Genomic DNA, 17,499 nt, shown 5'->3' with positions numbered 1-17,499 from the left:
TTGGTGTATTGTTCTTAGTTGCTCTTGTTTGTTTGTTTGTTGCTGATGTTTGCTTCAATTAGAAGGATCGCCGTTCGAAGCTTTGAAGGTTAAGAGTTTCAAGAAAGCAAGATCTGAAGAGCAGTAAGAGTAACTTTACGTTGGAGAAAGGCAAGTGTCCCTAACCATCCTTCTACCTATGCTTTATTCACAAGATCACTTGATTTAATTGGAACATGGAGAACCATCCTGGAAAACAGTACAACCACAAGGACCACATGGCTCTAGTCTTGGCTGATTAATTAGAGACTCTAGTCTGGGGTAATCTTACATGAAAAGGGCAAGAGGGGCGGCAGTTGATGGGATATATCTCGGTCCTCTTGGGAAGTGGGCTTTGCTAAGACACTAAATCTACTAGGGAGGGTGTATGCTCTACTACTGCTCCGGAAACCTTAGCGGGTTGCCACTTATTAGGGAATCTTTGTAAAGGCCTCGTAGCGTCCCTATGCAATCACACCTCGGAAGTGTGGTATTGTGCCTAATCAGCACAACATGATTGGGTCCAAAGTTCTCTGAACTTTTACGCGATTTGTGGGTAAAGATATACAACCTCTGCAGAGTGTAAACTGATATATCAGTCATGCTCACGGTTAAGAGCGGCCTGGACCCTCAAATGATTAAAACTTGAAAATGGATTAAATCGTTAATTCCGGTTAGTTCCTGTGGCCTTGCTGAGTACCAACCATAAGTGTACTCACCCTTGCTTACCGCTGTTCAGAAGAAGAAGATGTTGTGAAGATGCTGCTGAGTTCTAGATGTACGCAACTCCCGGTCGAGTGCCTGTGAAGTTTGGAGCCTCTGTTTCCAGAGTTTAAGCTATGTTTCTCTGATAGTCTTGTAAGTCCTTTTTGTATCTTTGTACGTGATACTGTTCCTGTTATTCACTTATGATGTCACTATATGTATGAAACTTGATCCTAGCATACATATAGGTAGCACTGGTCTCTTCCTAAGGTCTGTTTTTCTATAAAAACAATTACTGTCTTACCCCTGATCTCTCTAATGATTATTCTCACTCCTTGAACATCTTATCTACACCTCGATTGCTTATTTCTGAACAACCTTGGTTCTTAGTCCTTTACCTCCACCTTGTTTTACTATTGCTGAATTCTCAATCCTTGTCTATTGGCTTACTCCCTTCTTAAAAAAAATATTTTTGCTACTTGCACCTTGGTCAATTTACCCTTCTTATTTTTGCTAAATCCTCAACCCTTGTTTGTTTATTCTTTCTCCTTGATGCCTTTTGATCTTGATGCATATCATCTCCTTGATTTATAGGTGATATGGCTACTCTCTCATCTCTTACTTATTTATCTCCTTGATGACCTACTTATCCTTGTAAACCGGTTTCCTTGATTTTATTTTTAATATATCCATTTTTACCCGTTGTACCTCTCCTTGCTTTTCAAATACTTTGGATTCTTCCTTGACTTTTGATTCCAAAGTATCTTTTTTAATTTAAAAATGTTCAGATGATCCGCGTCAGCTGTCCTAAAGCTTGTCCAAGTCATCTAAAGAATAAAGCTACCAGTTCACCACCAGAAGTTAAGCCTTAGCGTCCGAAGAATCAATCTCTTCATAGGAGTACCCTTTGTAGCCTTACTAACAATGTTTAGTCTCGTTCCTTGACTGTGTGTTGACCGGTGAAACTCTGTGTTTACATGTTGATGCTTGTCTTTATGACCTTAATTGAGTTGGTTCTTTGTATTGATTGTTGGTGTATTGTGGGTCTTCTACCTTCAATGACATCAGTTGTCTAGCTAGGTTCTTCTTTTGGACCTCCCACCTCCTTGTTATCCTCCTTTCTTTCTACTCAAACCAATGAAGAAGGTCGGAAGATGGAAACTGAAGTCAACACCAACGACAACAGGCAAGTGTTAACATGGAGACCGAGAAGGTTTAGACATTCCTAAATATGGGGCTGGACACCAAGACACATTTAACATGGAGATCATGACGCAGGATGACGTAGTCTACATGGAAAGATAGGAACTAGTCGAGGATTAGAAAAGTACTCGTTGTAATGAGAGTAGGACTCCTCTAATCGTATCCGACTAGTATTCTTGTAACCAATCGACCTGTAACCCTACCCCCGGCAATATACGGTGAGGCAGGGACCTCCTCCAAAGCAATTCAATCCAACCAACACACATGACGTAGGTTATTACGCTATTCAGCGGTCTGAACCTGTCTAAATCGTGTGCCTGTGTTTACCTTCGAGTTCCTGATCTCGATGAGCCCCACTAACTTCTAAACACTGACATATCCTATGTTGTACGGAATTGTTAGAAAGAACATATAACAGTAGCCAAAGTGTTGAATTTGATCCCTCTTAATGTCTCCTTTTAGAGAACTTTGGCAGGGGATAAATGATCTAGTGTCAAAAGTTGCTACTGTTATATTGAGTGAAGAGAAAGATATTTTCAGGTTGGATTTGCATGGGAAGAGCCACCACTTCACACTTCATTCAATGTATAATGCTTTGATACAAACCGGTAGTTTACTAAGGAAGTGTGTTTTGTGGAAACTAAAGGTTCCTCTCAAGATTAAAGTTTTCCTATGGTATTTGAAGAAAGGAGTGACTCTCACCAAAGATAATTTGGTCAAAAGAAGTTGGAAAGGAAGCACTAAGTATTGTTTTTTAATGCATCTGAAATAATACATCACTTGTTTTTTATTGCAATGTGGCTCGGTTCTTTTGGAATTCCATTTACATTGCCTTCAATATTCGACCACCTTCCAATGTATCTAACTTATTTGGATCATGGCTAAAAGGATTTTCATCTAAGCTTAGGAGCCAAGTTTTAGTGGGTGCAGCCGCTCTATGTTGGGCTATCTGATTGAGTAAGAATGATATGGTTTTCAATAGAACTTTTACTAAATCTTCCTTGCAGGTGGTTTTCAGAGGGACTTATTGGACGAGGGAGTGGTCGTTGCTGTTTAAAGAGGAAGAGAGAGATGAGTTAAGAAAAAGATGCAGGATTTTGGAGGATACTGTCATGGAGCTTTTCAACAACTTCGGATGAAAATTCATAATATGATTGAGGCTTAGCTTTCAGTCCTTTTTCTTCGTCTAAGACCTTTTCGTTTTTGTGATTATGATGTTTGTAGTCTATGTACTACCTTGTATTGTGTGAGGCTGTAAACATCCATGATCCGTGGGTGTAGAAGCTGGAACTTTTTTTTCCCCTATCTAAAAAAGAAAAACTTGTCTGTTTAATTTACAGCGTGCGGGCCGTTGGGCTGGACTGGGCTGCGACAACGCAGATACTAGGAAACGAGGCCGCTCGCTGCTGCGCGCAGCGAGCGTGCCCACCCCCCACGTGGATCGAACCACGAGCCCACGACGGGTCCCGACCGTCACGAAGATTGGGCGAACATCAGAGGGGATCCGGGTTCCTGGGGTCATCGCCGCCTCCCCCCGACTGCCCTAAACCCCACCGGGACCGGGAGCTCCCGACCCTCACCGCCGGTTCTCCCACCCCTCGCCTTGCTCCTCTGCACGCTGGTGAGTGCCCCCCGCCTTGTAACATCTCCTCTCCTCGCCGTGCCGCGCGGCGCCGCTGCCCAGTTCTAGGGTTTTGATTCTCTCGCCCGCGCGCTCGCCCGTTGCGGCGGCTAGGGTTTCCAGCTACTGGTTCCGCCGCGAGATTGGGGTCGCAAGATGCGGAGCAGCTTTTTCTTTGTTTTCTTTTGTGGGTGGAGAGGCGAGGGATCCAGACGCAGAATTTGCTGTCCCCTGTGGCTAATCCGCGATCGTCTCGAGCGCAATCTGACTCTTTAAGTCTCGTTTGCAATAAAAGGGAACAATTCCGAGTGAGGATAAGTTGGCTGCTTTAGTTCAGAGGAATGAATTCCTTTATAATCAATAATTTCTTGTCATAGGCCAGCATGCGAGACCACACGTTATCCTTAGTTATCTGGCCTGTAGCATAGCAATAATGGTAATTTGGTCGAAATGTGCCTGATCAAGTGCTTGTAATTCACTACCGACAAAAGAAGGGGTTCAAATTCCTTTAATCAAGAAGGAAAGGTGGGGTATCCACGTGCTCAAGGGATAGTCACGGAAGGGAAAGCAAAGCGCCAAAATCCTAGAGTTTCCTGAACTCGTTGTATTGTTAGATTGCAAGTACGTGGTGAGGACGGCTTTAAGTTAACTGTTGCTGACTGCTGTTCTTATCCAATAGCTTAATTGCTCTCCACGTATTATGTTCTAACCAGTTTTTCCATTCCTTTGGGCAGTTTACAGCCGTCATCTCTGGGGGCACTCTTCCTACTTTTTGTGTCAGTATTTTGATGTGGATTGATGGCCAGTAATATGCAGCCTTCTGGGCCACCTCAGGTAACTGCTATCTCATGGTGTAAGTATAATTTTGTTGCCTGCAGTGTACATAGTGGTAATCTTCTTTGTTGTTTTACAAGCAGCCTCCCAGGCCTCCCATGATGGGTTCTAACGCTCAGCCACAAAATCTTGGGCCACCAATGCCTATGCAGGTAAACTGAACCTAAAGAGTTTTTGCTTCTTAACCCATACTTTACCTATGGAGGTATAGGCTATGTTTCTAACATTGCTCTTCGCGTTCCAATTTCAGTTTAGGCCAGTGGTTCCTTCGCAACAGCCTCCTCAGTTCATGCCACCACCAGCGCAGCAGTTTCGGCCTGTTGGTCAGCCTATGCCGGGAGCTAACATTGGCATGCCAGGGCAAATGCCACATTTTCCACAACCTGGACAGCATTTGTCTCATTCAAGTCAGGTTCCACCTGCATCACAAGGGGTTCCTATGGCATATCAGCCAGCTAGACCAATGTCATCAGCACCTATGCAGCCGCAGCAACAAGCTGTGTATCCTGGGGGCCATATGCCTACCATGGGCGCCCCTATGCAGCCCCCATCCTATACTGTGAGAAATTTGTTGCTCTTTGCTAGTTAACTATTTTCCTTTGATGTATGTGTTAGTGTTGCTTGACTTGGCTATTGGTAAGTTACTAACCTTTAAGTTCTACATTTCAGTATCAACCAACTTCGATTCCTCCTGTAGTGCAACCCTGGGGACAGAGTGTGCCTCATGTGACTCCTCTAGTGCAGCCTGGACACCAGCCGGTGCCAGCAACAGCTACTTTGCCTTCAGTAAGTATTGTCAAACCTCTGCTTAATCCCTTGTCTTTTGTCAAATTTTATGGCCTCTGCTGCATCAATTGTTTTTGCCTGCTGTATAATATATATATTGTTTTCCTTGGAATAACTTTGTTTGCAAATGACAAGGTCAACTCGTCTGAACCTAGCTCTTCAGATTGGCAAGAACACACTGCGGCTGAGGGGAAGAAGTAAGTGTTTCTTTTTGTAGAAAAATTCCTTTATGTTTTAGCTTCTTGATGCTCTTCTGATTGAAGTATTTCATGTTTTGGTTTCCCCTTGTTTGGCTTGCCTTCTCTTTTTATTTCATTTTCTAGGTACTACTATAATAAGAAGACTAGGCAATCAAGTTGGGAGAAACCTGTCGAATTGATGACACCTTTGGAGGTTAGTTGTGTGGTGTGCTTATAGCCGATGCAGCTTAACCACGTGATTATTATCATTTTCACTAATCACTGTTAGAGTTAAAGGGACCAATCAACTTTTAAGCATAATAGAACAATTCTAACATGGCTGTGCTTTCCTGTGAGGAGTGTGATCACCCAGTATAAGTACAGCATTTCTTCACATTCTTGCTGTCTTGCCTTATTCATGCTTTCTATTACTTTACATTGTCTCTTTTAATTTTGCTGAGTAGCGCTTAAAAAGGACCAAGAAACATTCTGTTTTTTTTTTCTCTTGAGGGAAGCTTAAGCTCTAACAGAAATAATTACAAAAAATGCATCATCTATATTAAAATACACTTGTTCTATGTTTTGGTGATTTAACAGAGGGCTGACGCCTCAACCGAATGGAAAGAATTTACTACTCCAGAAGGACGAAAGTAAGTTCATACTGGAATTAATCGCCACTAAGATCTTGTTATTTGTCAACAATTCCTCCATTTCCTTTCCATATTCTGACTGTTCTATCATTGAAGGTACTATTTCAACAAAGTAACAAAGCAATCAAAATGGACTATTCCTGATGAGTTAAAGGTTTTCTTCATGCTCTACATTTTGTGACATCAATATCAATATTTGTTTAATTGATAACTAGATTATTGCTACAAGTATTTCTTTTTTCTTTCAGGCTGCACGTGAATTGGCAGAGAAGGCATCAAATCAACAATCGGATCGAGAAACAGGAACAGCTGCAGCTCTTGTTGGATCTGCTGCCTCTGAACCTTCTACTGTACCTGCTAATCAGTCTTCAACTGCAGTTGGTTTAATTGCTCCCAGCACGCATGATGCATCAGCAAACCCTGTTCCTCCTGGTCCTGTCCCATCACATAATGTGGACAACACTTCCAGTTCTTCTACTATTGGCATGCAAAATGGTGGTACAAGTACTGCTGTTGTTCCTGTTCCAACAAGCACAGAAGTTAAATTAGTTGCAACCGATGCAGGGACCAGCAGGTTTTTACAGATATCTACCATTTTTCAATCCTGAAATTATGATACCTGACACCGTTCAAATGCCAGCTAATATGGTGCATTTGTTGAATATTGCAGAAACAATAATGAAAGTTCATCTGTAACAACTGGTGCGGACATAGAAGATGGTACATCTGCTGAAGATTTGGAGGTATGGTTGCTTTACATGTGCTATTTTGTTTCATAAGATTAGCATGTGCTTCCTAACTGAGGTATTTATAATCCTTTGCTCAATGTTGACCAACTGAATGACTCCAACGTTGTTTCAATTTGTCTCTGGTTGCCTTTTTCGTTGTCATTAACTTCACAGTCTTTGCTCCATTTCTCAAATTTGTATGTGATTCTCCTTTTTGACATCCATGTGAAACCTGTTTTTACATGCCTGTTAGCATTTCATTAGTTTTCCTTACTCTGATGGGTGGTAGTCATTTGATAATTGTTTGTATAGTCTATTTATGAAAAATGGATCAACTAGACACTCTGCACGTAATGTATATTGTTTCCCTTTTGGAATTGTGATCTGCGCGGAACACTTATCTGTTTATGTGCTTGGATAAGAACATAGATAGTGTTTGGTTGGTGCTAAGGTAACGTAAACGCAAAGGGAATCAGATTACAATGTATTTGGTGGCGGAATGGGTGATTACCCTGTTTGTTTGGTTGCTTTCTGGTAACGTAATCAGATTACGGTGTGGGTGATGTATCTGATTACGATGGGGGAGGAGGGGTAACAAGCTTGTATAGGTAAGGGATTCGATTACAGTGTGAATTGATTACAAACCACCGCAACCAAACATCTGTAACGGGATTTGTTACCTTCAGTAATCAGATTACATTACATTTGAGCCAACCAAACACCACCATAGTAAAAAAGGGAAGAAATTTAGACAGCAACAGAGATATATATCAAGGAAAGAGCAGAAAAGATTGTAGTGGTTCTTGCTTGGAGAAGAATATAGATACATTGGACGTTGAGCAGAGATAGGTAGGGATTACTGGATGGTTTCTCTTCCCTGAAACACGTGTTGGCACTGCACTTTTTCTAGATAGGAGTAACACACTGCCTAACCAATCCTAGTAGGTACTCCTATATATATATTAACTTCTGTATACTTGACTCGGACGTGATTGACTTTCTAGTTTCTACAGTATCCGTTCCAAAGTGTAGGTCGTTTTAGTTTTGTACTACGTCAAACTTATCTAACTTTGACCAACTTTATAGAAAAATATATTAACATCTACAGTATCAAGTTTACAGAAGAATGTTTCATAGTGGATTTAATTAAACTGATTTGATGTTGTAGATGTTTTCTATGGACTTAGTCAATGTTAAGGAAGTTTGACTTAGGATAAAACTAAAACGACCTACATTTTGGAACAGAAGTATTAAAACTGGATCCATGGTGGACCTGAACTTGTCAACAAGCAATGTTTCATTATGACTGATGATTGACTTGTGTCCTTTGCTCCACACCTTTTGCTTGCAATTGCTGCTGCCTCACCTGAGCTTATTAGGGAAGGATGTTCCTGTGCTTGTTTAGTAGATTTTTACTTATATAATTCAGTTGCATCTAGTACTCATGCATGTTTCTTCTCTGTCAGCACTTAGTGAAAGTTCTTAAGAGTGTTTAGGGGTACTAGAAACACTGAAGTTGCAAAGTACTTTAACTCAGTACAGTATATAGAAGGAACTAAGGGGTCACTTTTTGACTTACTTTTGTGGGCAGTGTTAAGAAAAGGTCTCCTGCTCAAGATAGACCTTTTCTGCTGAGACTAGAGAGGATGTCCCCTCCTTTCAAGTATCCATGATTTTTTTTATATTTTTTATTGAAGGAAATTAGAGTGATTTGAACTGCAGAGTCCTTTTGCTGTGGATGAAATCATATTTTCATGCTTATATTATTACTTTTAATAGTGGTTAGTGAACTAGAGCTGCCTGCTCTCTCCCTCTCTCTGAACTTTATGTGTTAATGCCGCTTCCTCATGCTATTCGGTAGGAGGCCAAAAAGACCATGCCAGTTGCAGGGAAGATTAATGTCACTCCACTGGAGGAGAAAACAAGTGAAGAAGAACCTGTAGTCTATGCCACTAAGACGGTGAGGATGACTCAAAAGAAGCAAATTATGACTTGAATGTTTGTTCATGAAGTGCCAATCTCATTTATGTACCATATACTTTTTGATACGCAGGAGGCAAAAAATGCATTCAAGTCCCTGCTCGAGTCAGTAAATGTTGAGTCTGATTGGACATGGGAGCAGGTATGGAACTCTACTCTACTTACATCTACTAATGAAACGTGTAACATTGTTTTAACATTTACAGACTATGAGAGTCATCATAAATGACAAAAGATATGGAGCTTTGAAAACTCTTGGAGAGAGAAAGCAAGCTTTCAATGAGGTCAGCCTTATTTGGCATAAGACCCTAACCCTTTTTAGCAGTATCCTCAACTCCTCTGGCTCTTTATGGTAAATGTTTCACCAAGGTTAATCTCTGATGATTTTATATCTACAGTACTTGAACCAGCGAAAAAAGTTTGAAGCTGAAGAAAAACGTATCAAACAGAGGAAAGCACGTGATGATTTCCTTGCAATGCTGGAAGTAAGCTAGCTCGACTTTACAATGTTATCTTCTTTTTATTACTGTACCATATTGAATGTTTTATTTTGTAATCAGGAGTGCAAGGAGCTTACGTCATCAACAAGATGGAGGTATACCTCCAATTCCGAGTATTTGCTTTGTATATAGCAAATTTTGTCTGATAATTGAATTTTGTGCTTGATTGTAATCATTTTTTCTTTCTTGTTGGAGGCACTTATGTTTTTTCTTGTTCATCGTGCAGCAAAGCAATTCTTATGTTTGACGATGATGAAAGGTTCAAAGCTGTTGAACGTCCAAGGGAGCGTGAAGATTTATTTGAGGGCTATCTTGTGGAACTACATAAGAAGGTTCTTAGATATTCAACTTTATGCATTGTGACTCTTTCATTGTGGTAGTTCTTACTGTTGATCATGAACATTCTTATGACTTTTTTATACTTGTTTTGAATTCTATGTGCTGTATTTGTTTCACTCTCTTCTGTACAAGTACTATACTTTTAAAAAAAAACGAAGACAGCTTCAATTTATCAATGTCTTTATGTCTAAATATCTCCATTGCTAAATGGAAAAATATTTATTTAGTTTATCAAAATATTTTTTTTCTTGAATCACAATGAGTCTTTATTTGAAATAGTTAACTTGAGTATTCCAGCTTTACGGTTGTAGTTACATTTGTTTTTTGTATTTTGTGAAGTATTTGCTTCTTTTATACTTATCATAAGCAATCTAAGCACTTTATTGAGTGCCCTTTTATTTTGGAGAGCAGCTTCATTCTAGGATGGATTTGGTCTTGTTACGAGCGTAAATGTTATTTGCAGCATCACCCAGTTCCTTGGTTCTTTTTTTATCACAGCCAAGGGGTATTGCATGGTGAAGGACTAACCCCTCCCGTCCTCTGAACCTCAGATAATTTTTTGAGTTAGGATTGCATTTAAGCACCTTGTTAATTTTTGACAATGGAGGTTTTGTTTCACTGTCACATACACCAAGAAGTGATTACCATAAATGACACAATTGTATTGTATACTGTGCATTATTTAATACATACATTACTGTAGGAAAAAGCCAAGGCTATCGAAGAACACAGAAGGCATGTAGCAGAATACAAAGCTTTTCTAGAATCATGCGACTTCATCAAGGTTATGTCTTTGATTTCTCCTATAGCCAATCAGTTCAGACAGAGGTCAACAACTGAACACTTATTTTTTCATGCCTACAGGCAACTACTCAGTGGAGAAAAGTTCAAGAACGGCTGGAAGATGATGAACGCTGTTCTCGACTTGAAAAGATCGATCGCTTGAATGTTTTTCAAGTTAGTATTTTTGTGACCCTTTGTCAACTTTTGCTGTTCTGGGGTTCTAGTTATGTTATACATTCTTGTGCATCACAGGACTACATACGGTATCTGGAGAAAGAGGAGGAAGAGCAGAAGCGAATACAAAAGGTATTATTCTCTTAACTATCATGAATCTAGTTTTATTATTTTGTTCCTATAGAAGAAAAATAAGCTAGCCTGCACCTACAGGAACACGTAAGAAGGCAAGAGAGAAAAAACCGTGATGGATTTCGTAAAATGCTGGAAGAACATGTCAATGATGGCACACTTACTGCAAAAACTCGGTGGCGTGATTACTGCTCACAGGTTCTTGAAATATTTATTTCCATAGGTAAATAAAATGATAAACAATTTTTTCCTGTCCTGATTTTTTACATTATATCAATCCACAGATAAAGGAGTCACAGGCTTACCTGGCAGTGGCGTCAAACACGTCTGGCTCCACGCCAAAAGAGCTATTTGATGATGTGATCGAGGAACTTGATAAACAGGTTATTTTCTGATACTGCATGTATTCTTGTAACTATTGATCCAATGTATAGGTTTTTGTGTTTTTTGCTTTATCTTTGCACTTTCATGAGGATGTTTCCTTCCATGATAAATTTATGAACCTTGATTGACTGCACTGGATTTTTTTTGGAAAGTATGGATCAAAATATTCAGTTAATGATTGGAACTCTGTGCATTGTCCCTAATCACTATTGTGGACTCGTATTCACTTGGATAAAATGATGTCAACGCTGGCATACTACTTATTAACTTGTATCTGCGTTGAAGCTTGGATGCACAAATCTTTAGTAATTAATAACTGGTAAAACAGAAAATTTCTTAGAACAAACACTTGCTATTTAATCTCTTCTATCATCCCAGGAACACCTAATAACTACAGTTGGTATTGTGGAACAACATTTCACCGTTGTCATTGTGGCTGTGTTGCTTGTATGTTAAATTACTGTGCATCTAAGTTTAGAGTGCCCACTATTTTTTCAACACTTGCAACGCTGATGTTAATTTAGCTGATGTTTTCACTAGTGGAAGTATGCAAATTGGTTAGTGGCCAGGCGCCACCTTTAGTGAAAATACGATGAATCCAAGATGTTGCTATGTTTAAAAAATTCCAATAAAAAACAATATATGTAGTACACATATAGTTAAATAAACCATGTATGTTATTCTGACTTTATTTAGAAAATTATATTATATTTGTTTATGTGCACTTATGGTTTACTGCTATATTTTAATCTTACAGTATCTAGATGACAAGACCTGCATCAAAGAAGTGGTGAAGTCTGGAAAGGTACCATTTTTGTATACAAGCATGATCCGTGTTTACTATGTAGTATGCGTACATCATAAAGTTGCCGTTTTATAATTTGCAATCCTTTTAATTCTTCCAGATTCCAATGACAACCTCATGGACATTGGAGGAATTTCAAACTGCAATTCTGGAGGATGATGCTCTTAAAGGAATATCAACCATCAACATCAAGGTGTTGTATTGATTGGAAGTTTTAATTGATGTCTAAAATGTTATCAATCTGTTGCATTTTTACCAGAAATAATTGATTTAGTTTGCTGGATTGGTTGCAGCTTATTTATGATGATCAGATTGAAAGGCTCAGGGAAAAAGAGCAAAAGGATGCTAAGAAGCGCCAGCGATTGGGTGAAAATTTTTCAGATCTTCTGTACTCAATCACGGTATTGCAGCTAACTGTAAGCTTGTTACATTATTTTCTTACATGCAAATTAAGTAATCTGATATGTTTTGTATGGTAAACTGCGGTGACAAAATGTCCGGAAAAACGGCTATAGTTTGTTACATTTCAACTTAATTAACTTGATATGCTTCTTCTATATTTAATAATCCACAACTTATTTGTATATTAACAATGGATTGAACTAGTCAATGCTATCTGTATTTGTTGAATACAAAAAGGTTGTTGAATAATAATACCTAGAACAGATTCATGGGTGCTTTACAAATTCAAAAAGCTTATGGATGCTTTGGTTCTAGAGTTTGGCCTGAACCAGGGAAAAGAATTGTTTGCTGGTGCTTTATATTCACATTTTATGACATGCATTTCTTTTATTTTTATTTGTTATGAACATATTGAATCATCAGTAGACTCTTCATTGATAGTACTGAAACTGCATCATCTCTCTCCAAGCATACCTTGTGATTAGAAAAATGTCTGATTTCCAGTGCAATTCCGAATCCATTCTGAGGCCACCTAAATTTTACTTTTAACTCAAACCAATGGGAGAGGCATTTCATTTAAGGTTGAGAAAAGGCCCCAAAAGGCAGCTACTACCCGCACACTGCTATAGCACCACAACCATGTGGAACACGCCGGTCTTTCTATTTTATTGAGAACCAGGATTCGATCCCTTGTTGCCAGCCTCACAACTAGAGGTATACAACCATGTTATGAGCATGTTTTCTTGATTCCACCTTTTATGAATGTGTGCATATATTTTTGCTTGCAACAACATGCATATTTATTCCAGTGTTCTGTTCTGTCGACCTGGTGAATCTCAGTATTGATCTGGATATCAGAATATGGCATACTTTTGATGCGATTTATTTGTGTTTCTTCGAAACATTGTAGGAAATATCAGCTGCTTCAACGTGGGATGATTCTAAACAGCTATTTGAGGACAGCCAAGAGTTCAGGTACTGGCAAATGTCAATCCTTCTCAAGCATTATAAGAGCAGTTCACCACACTACCTGCATAGTAGATGTACTTCCATTGTAGATTGGAAAACAAGAAAGATTTACTAGTCTGGCTGTTCACTGAGTATAGTACTGAGAATATAACAATAGTGGTTACAGTCCAATTGCTTTTGGTGAATAAGTCAGGTAGATTCTTGGTGGAAAATACAATTGAGTATTGAGTTGTTACTTCTGGGAAAAAAAAGTCTTTCTACGTCCGGGGAAAAAAGTGAATCTGTTCCAATTCTTTAATATCTTGGGTCTGGATTCTTTGATATATAAATATAAGTCCCATCGTTTTTGGACTTTTTTGGGCCCTCTTATAACTAAAATTAATATGTCAGTACATGATTCGTTTAATTTAATTCAAACAATGATTGTGTTGGACTATGAGTGACTACAAATCTTTCATGCAAAACGTTATGCCTTAGAAGTGAATGACTGTTGGATGTTCGAAATGCTGCATGATAGAGACGACTTCTATCATAAGTTCCTACTTGTCATTGTTGCGGAGCGAGTGATTTTCTTATGTTGGATTTGTTGCATTAGGGCCTTGGACAGTGAGACTTACGCTAGAGAGCTTTTTGAAGAGTGTGTTGTCCACCTGAAGGAAAGGTTAAAAGAGAAAGAACGTTTGAGGGAGGAAGAAAAGGTAAATGGTCGTATCGTTATGTCTCCCTTCATCTAACTGCTGTTACGTACCTTTTCTACTATTTCATGGCTCCTAGCAAAGTTGCTACTTTTTGCCAGTTGTTTCCTACTCACTTCTCTTGTTTTTTTTTCTTAATTTTTCACTCTTAGGCAAAAAGAGAGAAAGACCGTGAAGAGAAAGAGAAGAAGAAAGAGAAAGAAAGGAAGGAGAAAGAGCGCAAAGAAAAAGACCGGGAGAAGGAGAGAGAGAAGGAAAAAGGGAAGGATCGATCAAGGAGAGATGAAACTGATATTGATGGTGCTGATGTGGAGAACCATGGTTCAAAAGATAAGAAAAGAGATAAACAAAAGAAACATAAGAGACGCCACCATGACACAGATGATGCTAGTTCTGAAAGGGATGATAAAGATGATGCTAAGAAATCTCGGAGGCATACCAGTGATCGCAAGAAATCTAGGAAGGTATAACATTCGTTATTCCGTGCAAAACAAGCTAAACACTGGGGATGTGGCTCTGACTGTATTGCTCATACAACCTGTTGTGTTAAGCCTACAAACACCAGCTTTAGTGTATTTTATCACTAAACGTGTTTAGTGCCAGTATATCAGCAGAGCCTGGTGCAACCATTCCTTATTTTAATACTTTTCTGTTTCCTTTTGTGTTATTTGACTTAAAACATGTTTACCTTTTTCTCGTGAAGTTCAATTGTACAACTTCCAGGGCTTTTTGGTGATGCAGTTGTTGCTAATTTAATTTATTAGAATAATCAAATACCTACTACCTGCAACGAGAAGGAAAATTTTCTGTTAGATGGATGTTGGAAAACTATTGCTAAGAAACACTAGCATTATTGCACCACTCTACAAAATATTTATTTACATTAGTTATACTATTCTGTGTTCTATGTTAACTAATAACTAGACTGCATACTAGATGACCTGCTATGAATATAACTACTTATTCACGTATAATCTGTTGGATAGTCCACAGAATCAGCCAGTACGCCATCTTGTTTTTATTAGGTGGGATGTTGAAAAAATACATTGCACTGTTTTCAATGGTTTTATATTGTTCAATCAGAAATCAGGCTGTAGGACAATCCATAAATTTTCCATGGCTTTGAAGAATTGCCACAGTAACACTATCTCACTTGATGATAGTATCACAATGTATGTTGTGTTTTATTACTTATTAGTGTATTGCTGTCCTCCATCTCTTATGTGCTTTAAAGCTTGATTTTAATGTAGTTGGTTTTCAGACTTTTACAAAGGTGCCATTAAGTGCATCCAGCACATGAGTAAAAGATAACATGGCAGTGAACATATTTTTGGCTAAAGTTGAACTTTCTGTCGCTTCGTAAGATAGCCCAGACTTGGGACATTTTGTGCAAATTTTGTTTCTGATATATAACTTTGTGGATCTACAATTATTGACACAATTATAAGTGAACCAACCAGGCACTAGTTGTGACATTATGCTATTTATAGCCTTGGTTGAAATGTGCAGTTCTGACAAACCTGTCAGTCCGTCCTTACAGTGACGACTGTTAACAGTGTTGCTTTTTGTTGCAAGTTGATTTTTTTAAAAAAATGAAAGGAAGTTATAAAAAAGTGCAGTATAGCTAGCTACCGGCACATGTCCATTAAATATTGCGTTTACTGGGATACAGCCTAAACTCTTTGTACTCCATCAAAGTAAATGAAAAATGCAAACAATAACTGCAGCCAATATGTGTTGTATTTCCTATTTTCTGAAATATTGATAGATTACCTGAATTTCACCATGATTATTTGCATATGGTTAAGCATGTAATAAGACCATATTTGTCATTCATGCAGCATACACATGCTTCAGACTCGGATAGTGAAAACCGGCACAAACGACATAGAAAGGACCGAGATAGTTCCCGAAGAAATGGTGCACATGAGCTGGAAGATGGTGAACTTGGAGAAGACGGCGAGGTCCATTAGTCTCCTTTTGCTGCCAAGATTGTCAGTACTTACTGCCCCTTGTCATGTTCCCCATTGCTTCTATTTTCTTTCTTTTGACAAGTAGTATTCAGCTTAACAATCTACTAGTCCTATAATTAATGAGTTTAATTCCAAGTATTCTGGAATATTATCTTTAATATCGACATTTCTGCGATAGCATATTGCTGTTTCCTTCTTTTATACGTAAAAATTATGCCTTATTTTTTTTGGTAATTGCACATATTATTCTCTGGAAAAGATGCAGCACTTAGTTTCTTCGTGTGAATGGTACATCCTGGTTTTGGATGGTCTGAGTGAATATTAACTTCTTTTTGTCTGGATGTGCAAAATGTAGTTGTGTATTTTGTAACATCGTCACACTACTTTTGTTGCCTTCCAGTTTTTCATCTGTACCCTTCGGTTTTTTGCTGTATTTGGGACTTCGGGTACAGGGTAGCGGAAAAGTGTGTGCCATGTGCCTTAAATATCCTTTATACGTCTTGGCTGGACATGCAACTTTAGATAGCCCTGACCATCGGTAACTGTCTTCTCCTATTCTTGAAAATAGAGAAAACCATTAGTTTATTATTTTCCAACAATAAGCTTGTGTCCTGATGAAGTTTATTACTGACAATTGACTAAGCCATAATCTTGTTACCTGTAACATTGATATCCAGTCTTGTTTAACGTGGATTTGTTGCCATTTCTTGCCTGTTGCCTTGCACTGAATCTTCCTAGCCCCTGGATATTGCTCTGCTGCCTCTGACACAGCTGCTGGGGGGGCATGGACGTGGCAATTGCAATAGCCCAAGCATGGCACACCTTCTGTTAGTCCTGCTGTTGTAGCTCTTCTGACTTTTGATCTGGCTAATTTTTAATTCCCTATTAAGCCTGCGGTGCGGTTTGTATTTAACTAACAGGTCTGTGCTGAGGTAACAGGTTGAAGTTACTCAGTTTTCAACAAGTCTGGTACATGTAAATCTGATGCATTCGGACGAGGCTGTTATCTTGTCACGAAAATGTTGGGCGTTCGATTTTGTCACAAATGTCAGGATAGTTGATGTAGGAAGAGTTAGTGTGTTCCTTGTACTGGGGTTTTGTTTCTGTTGGAAATATTTCAGGATTGTTAATTTTGGGATAGTCACTGTTAACTGTATTACGCTTTTCAGTTTCACTCAAGGTTTTGTACCTGGAATATTTATGTACTCGATGCTGTCAGACTCAGGCTTCCCAATGGCGAGGCGAAGATCTTTCTTAACGCCTTCTTTCAGTGTTGGTCTGGACTCGCGAACTGTTTTCACCCCCAAACACCTTGCCCCTTTCCATGTCATATTTTTTTTGGTGTGGTTGTTATGGGCTGATGGGATGCTAAGAGTTTCTCAACTGTGCTTTTCCTTTTTTTTTGTGATTACGTTATTGCATTTGGCCAAGGTGTTCTCTGGTCCTGTATCGAAAACTCATTGAACGTTGCTTGCGACTCATTGAACTGTGCTGCATCAGAAGTTGGATTTTCAACCTTCAACTGCAAAACTGGATAGAGGGTCATCCAACTGTCAAAACTGGACAATTTTGGTCCCTTGGCTGATTTTAAGAGTGTTTTTGCATTTTCTAGAAAATTTAAAAGCTTAGGTTTAATTAA

General features: G+C 38.9%; 1 protein-coding gene across 5 annotated transcripts; it reads left to right on the top strand.

The window, feature by feature from the left end:
* The first annotated feature begins 3,392 nt into the window (after window positions 1-3,392).
* LOC101759396 (pre-mRNA-processing protein 40A) lies at window positions 3,393-17,130 on the top strand. 5 transcript variants are annotated; one of them, XR_002676392.1, is made up of 31 exons: window positions 3,393-3,547; window positions 4,282-4,381; window positions 4,465-4,533; window positions 4,632-4,940; window positions 5,051-5,167; window positions 5,303-5,364; window positions 5,491-5,560; window positions 5,944-5,996; window positions 6,093-6,150; window positions 6,245-6,570; window positions 6,667-6,739; window positions 8,586-8,684; window positions 8,778-8,846; window positions 8,911-8,988; window positions 9,103-9,189; window positions 9,265-9,299; window positions 9,431-9,536; window positions 10,247-10,327; window positions 10,408-10,500; window positions 10,579-10,632; window positions 10,714-10,830; window positions 10,917-11,015; window positions 11,774-11,821; window positions 11,922-12,014; window positions 12,115-12,222; window positions 13,134-13,198; window positions 13,788-13,890; window positions 14,040-14,351; window positions 15,729-15,881; window positions 16,599-16,687; window positions 16,781-17,004. XR_002676392.1 is itself a non-coding variant. In XM_004956550.3 (30 exons), the coding sequence occupies exons 2-29, from the start codon at window positions 4,346-4,348 to the stop codon at window positions 15,858-15,860; spliced, it is 2,952 nt and encodes a 983-aa protein (XP_004956607.1). In that variant the 5' UTR covers window positions 3,393-3,547; window positions 4,282-4,345; the 3' UTR covers window positions 15,861-15,881; window positions 17,030-17,130. The 5 variants fall into 5 exon arrangements, 4 of the variants coding, with proteins under 4 accessions (XP_004956607.1, XP_004956606.1, XP_004956605.1 ...); XM_004956550.3 differs by lacking the exons at window positions 16,599-16,687; window positions 16,781-17,004 and adding an exon at window positions 17,030-17,130; XM_004956549.3 differs by lacking the exon at window positions 16,599-16,687.
* The last annotated feature ends 369 nt before the right edge of the window (window positions 17,131-17,499 follow it).

The sequence above is a fragment of the Setaria italica genome, chromosome II (genome assembly GCF_000263155.2).
Source record: "Setaria italica strain Yugu1 chromosome II, Setaria_italica_v2.0, whole genome shotgun sequence".
NCBI lineage: Eukaryota > Viridiplantae > Streptophyta > Magnoliopsida > Poales > Poaceae > Setaria > Setaria italica.
This window is presented reverse-complemented; position numbering and strand designations above follow the sequence as displayed.

Excerpts from the sequence above, each read along its gene's own strand:
- LOC101759396 (XM_004956550.3), top strand. The coding sequence starts at position 4,346 with ATGGCCAGTAATATGCAGCCTTCTGGGCCACCTCAG. Across the intron at positions 5,168-5,302 it reads CAACAGCTACTTTGCCTTCA|GTCAACTCGTCTGAACCTAG; the intron begins GTAAGTATTGTC and ends GCAAATGACAAG. Across the intron at positions 10,831-10,916 it reads GGCGTGATTACTGCTCACAG|ATAAAGGAGTCACAGGCTTA; the intron begins GTTCTTGAAATA and ends ATCAATCCACAG.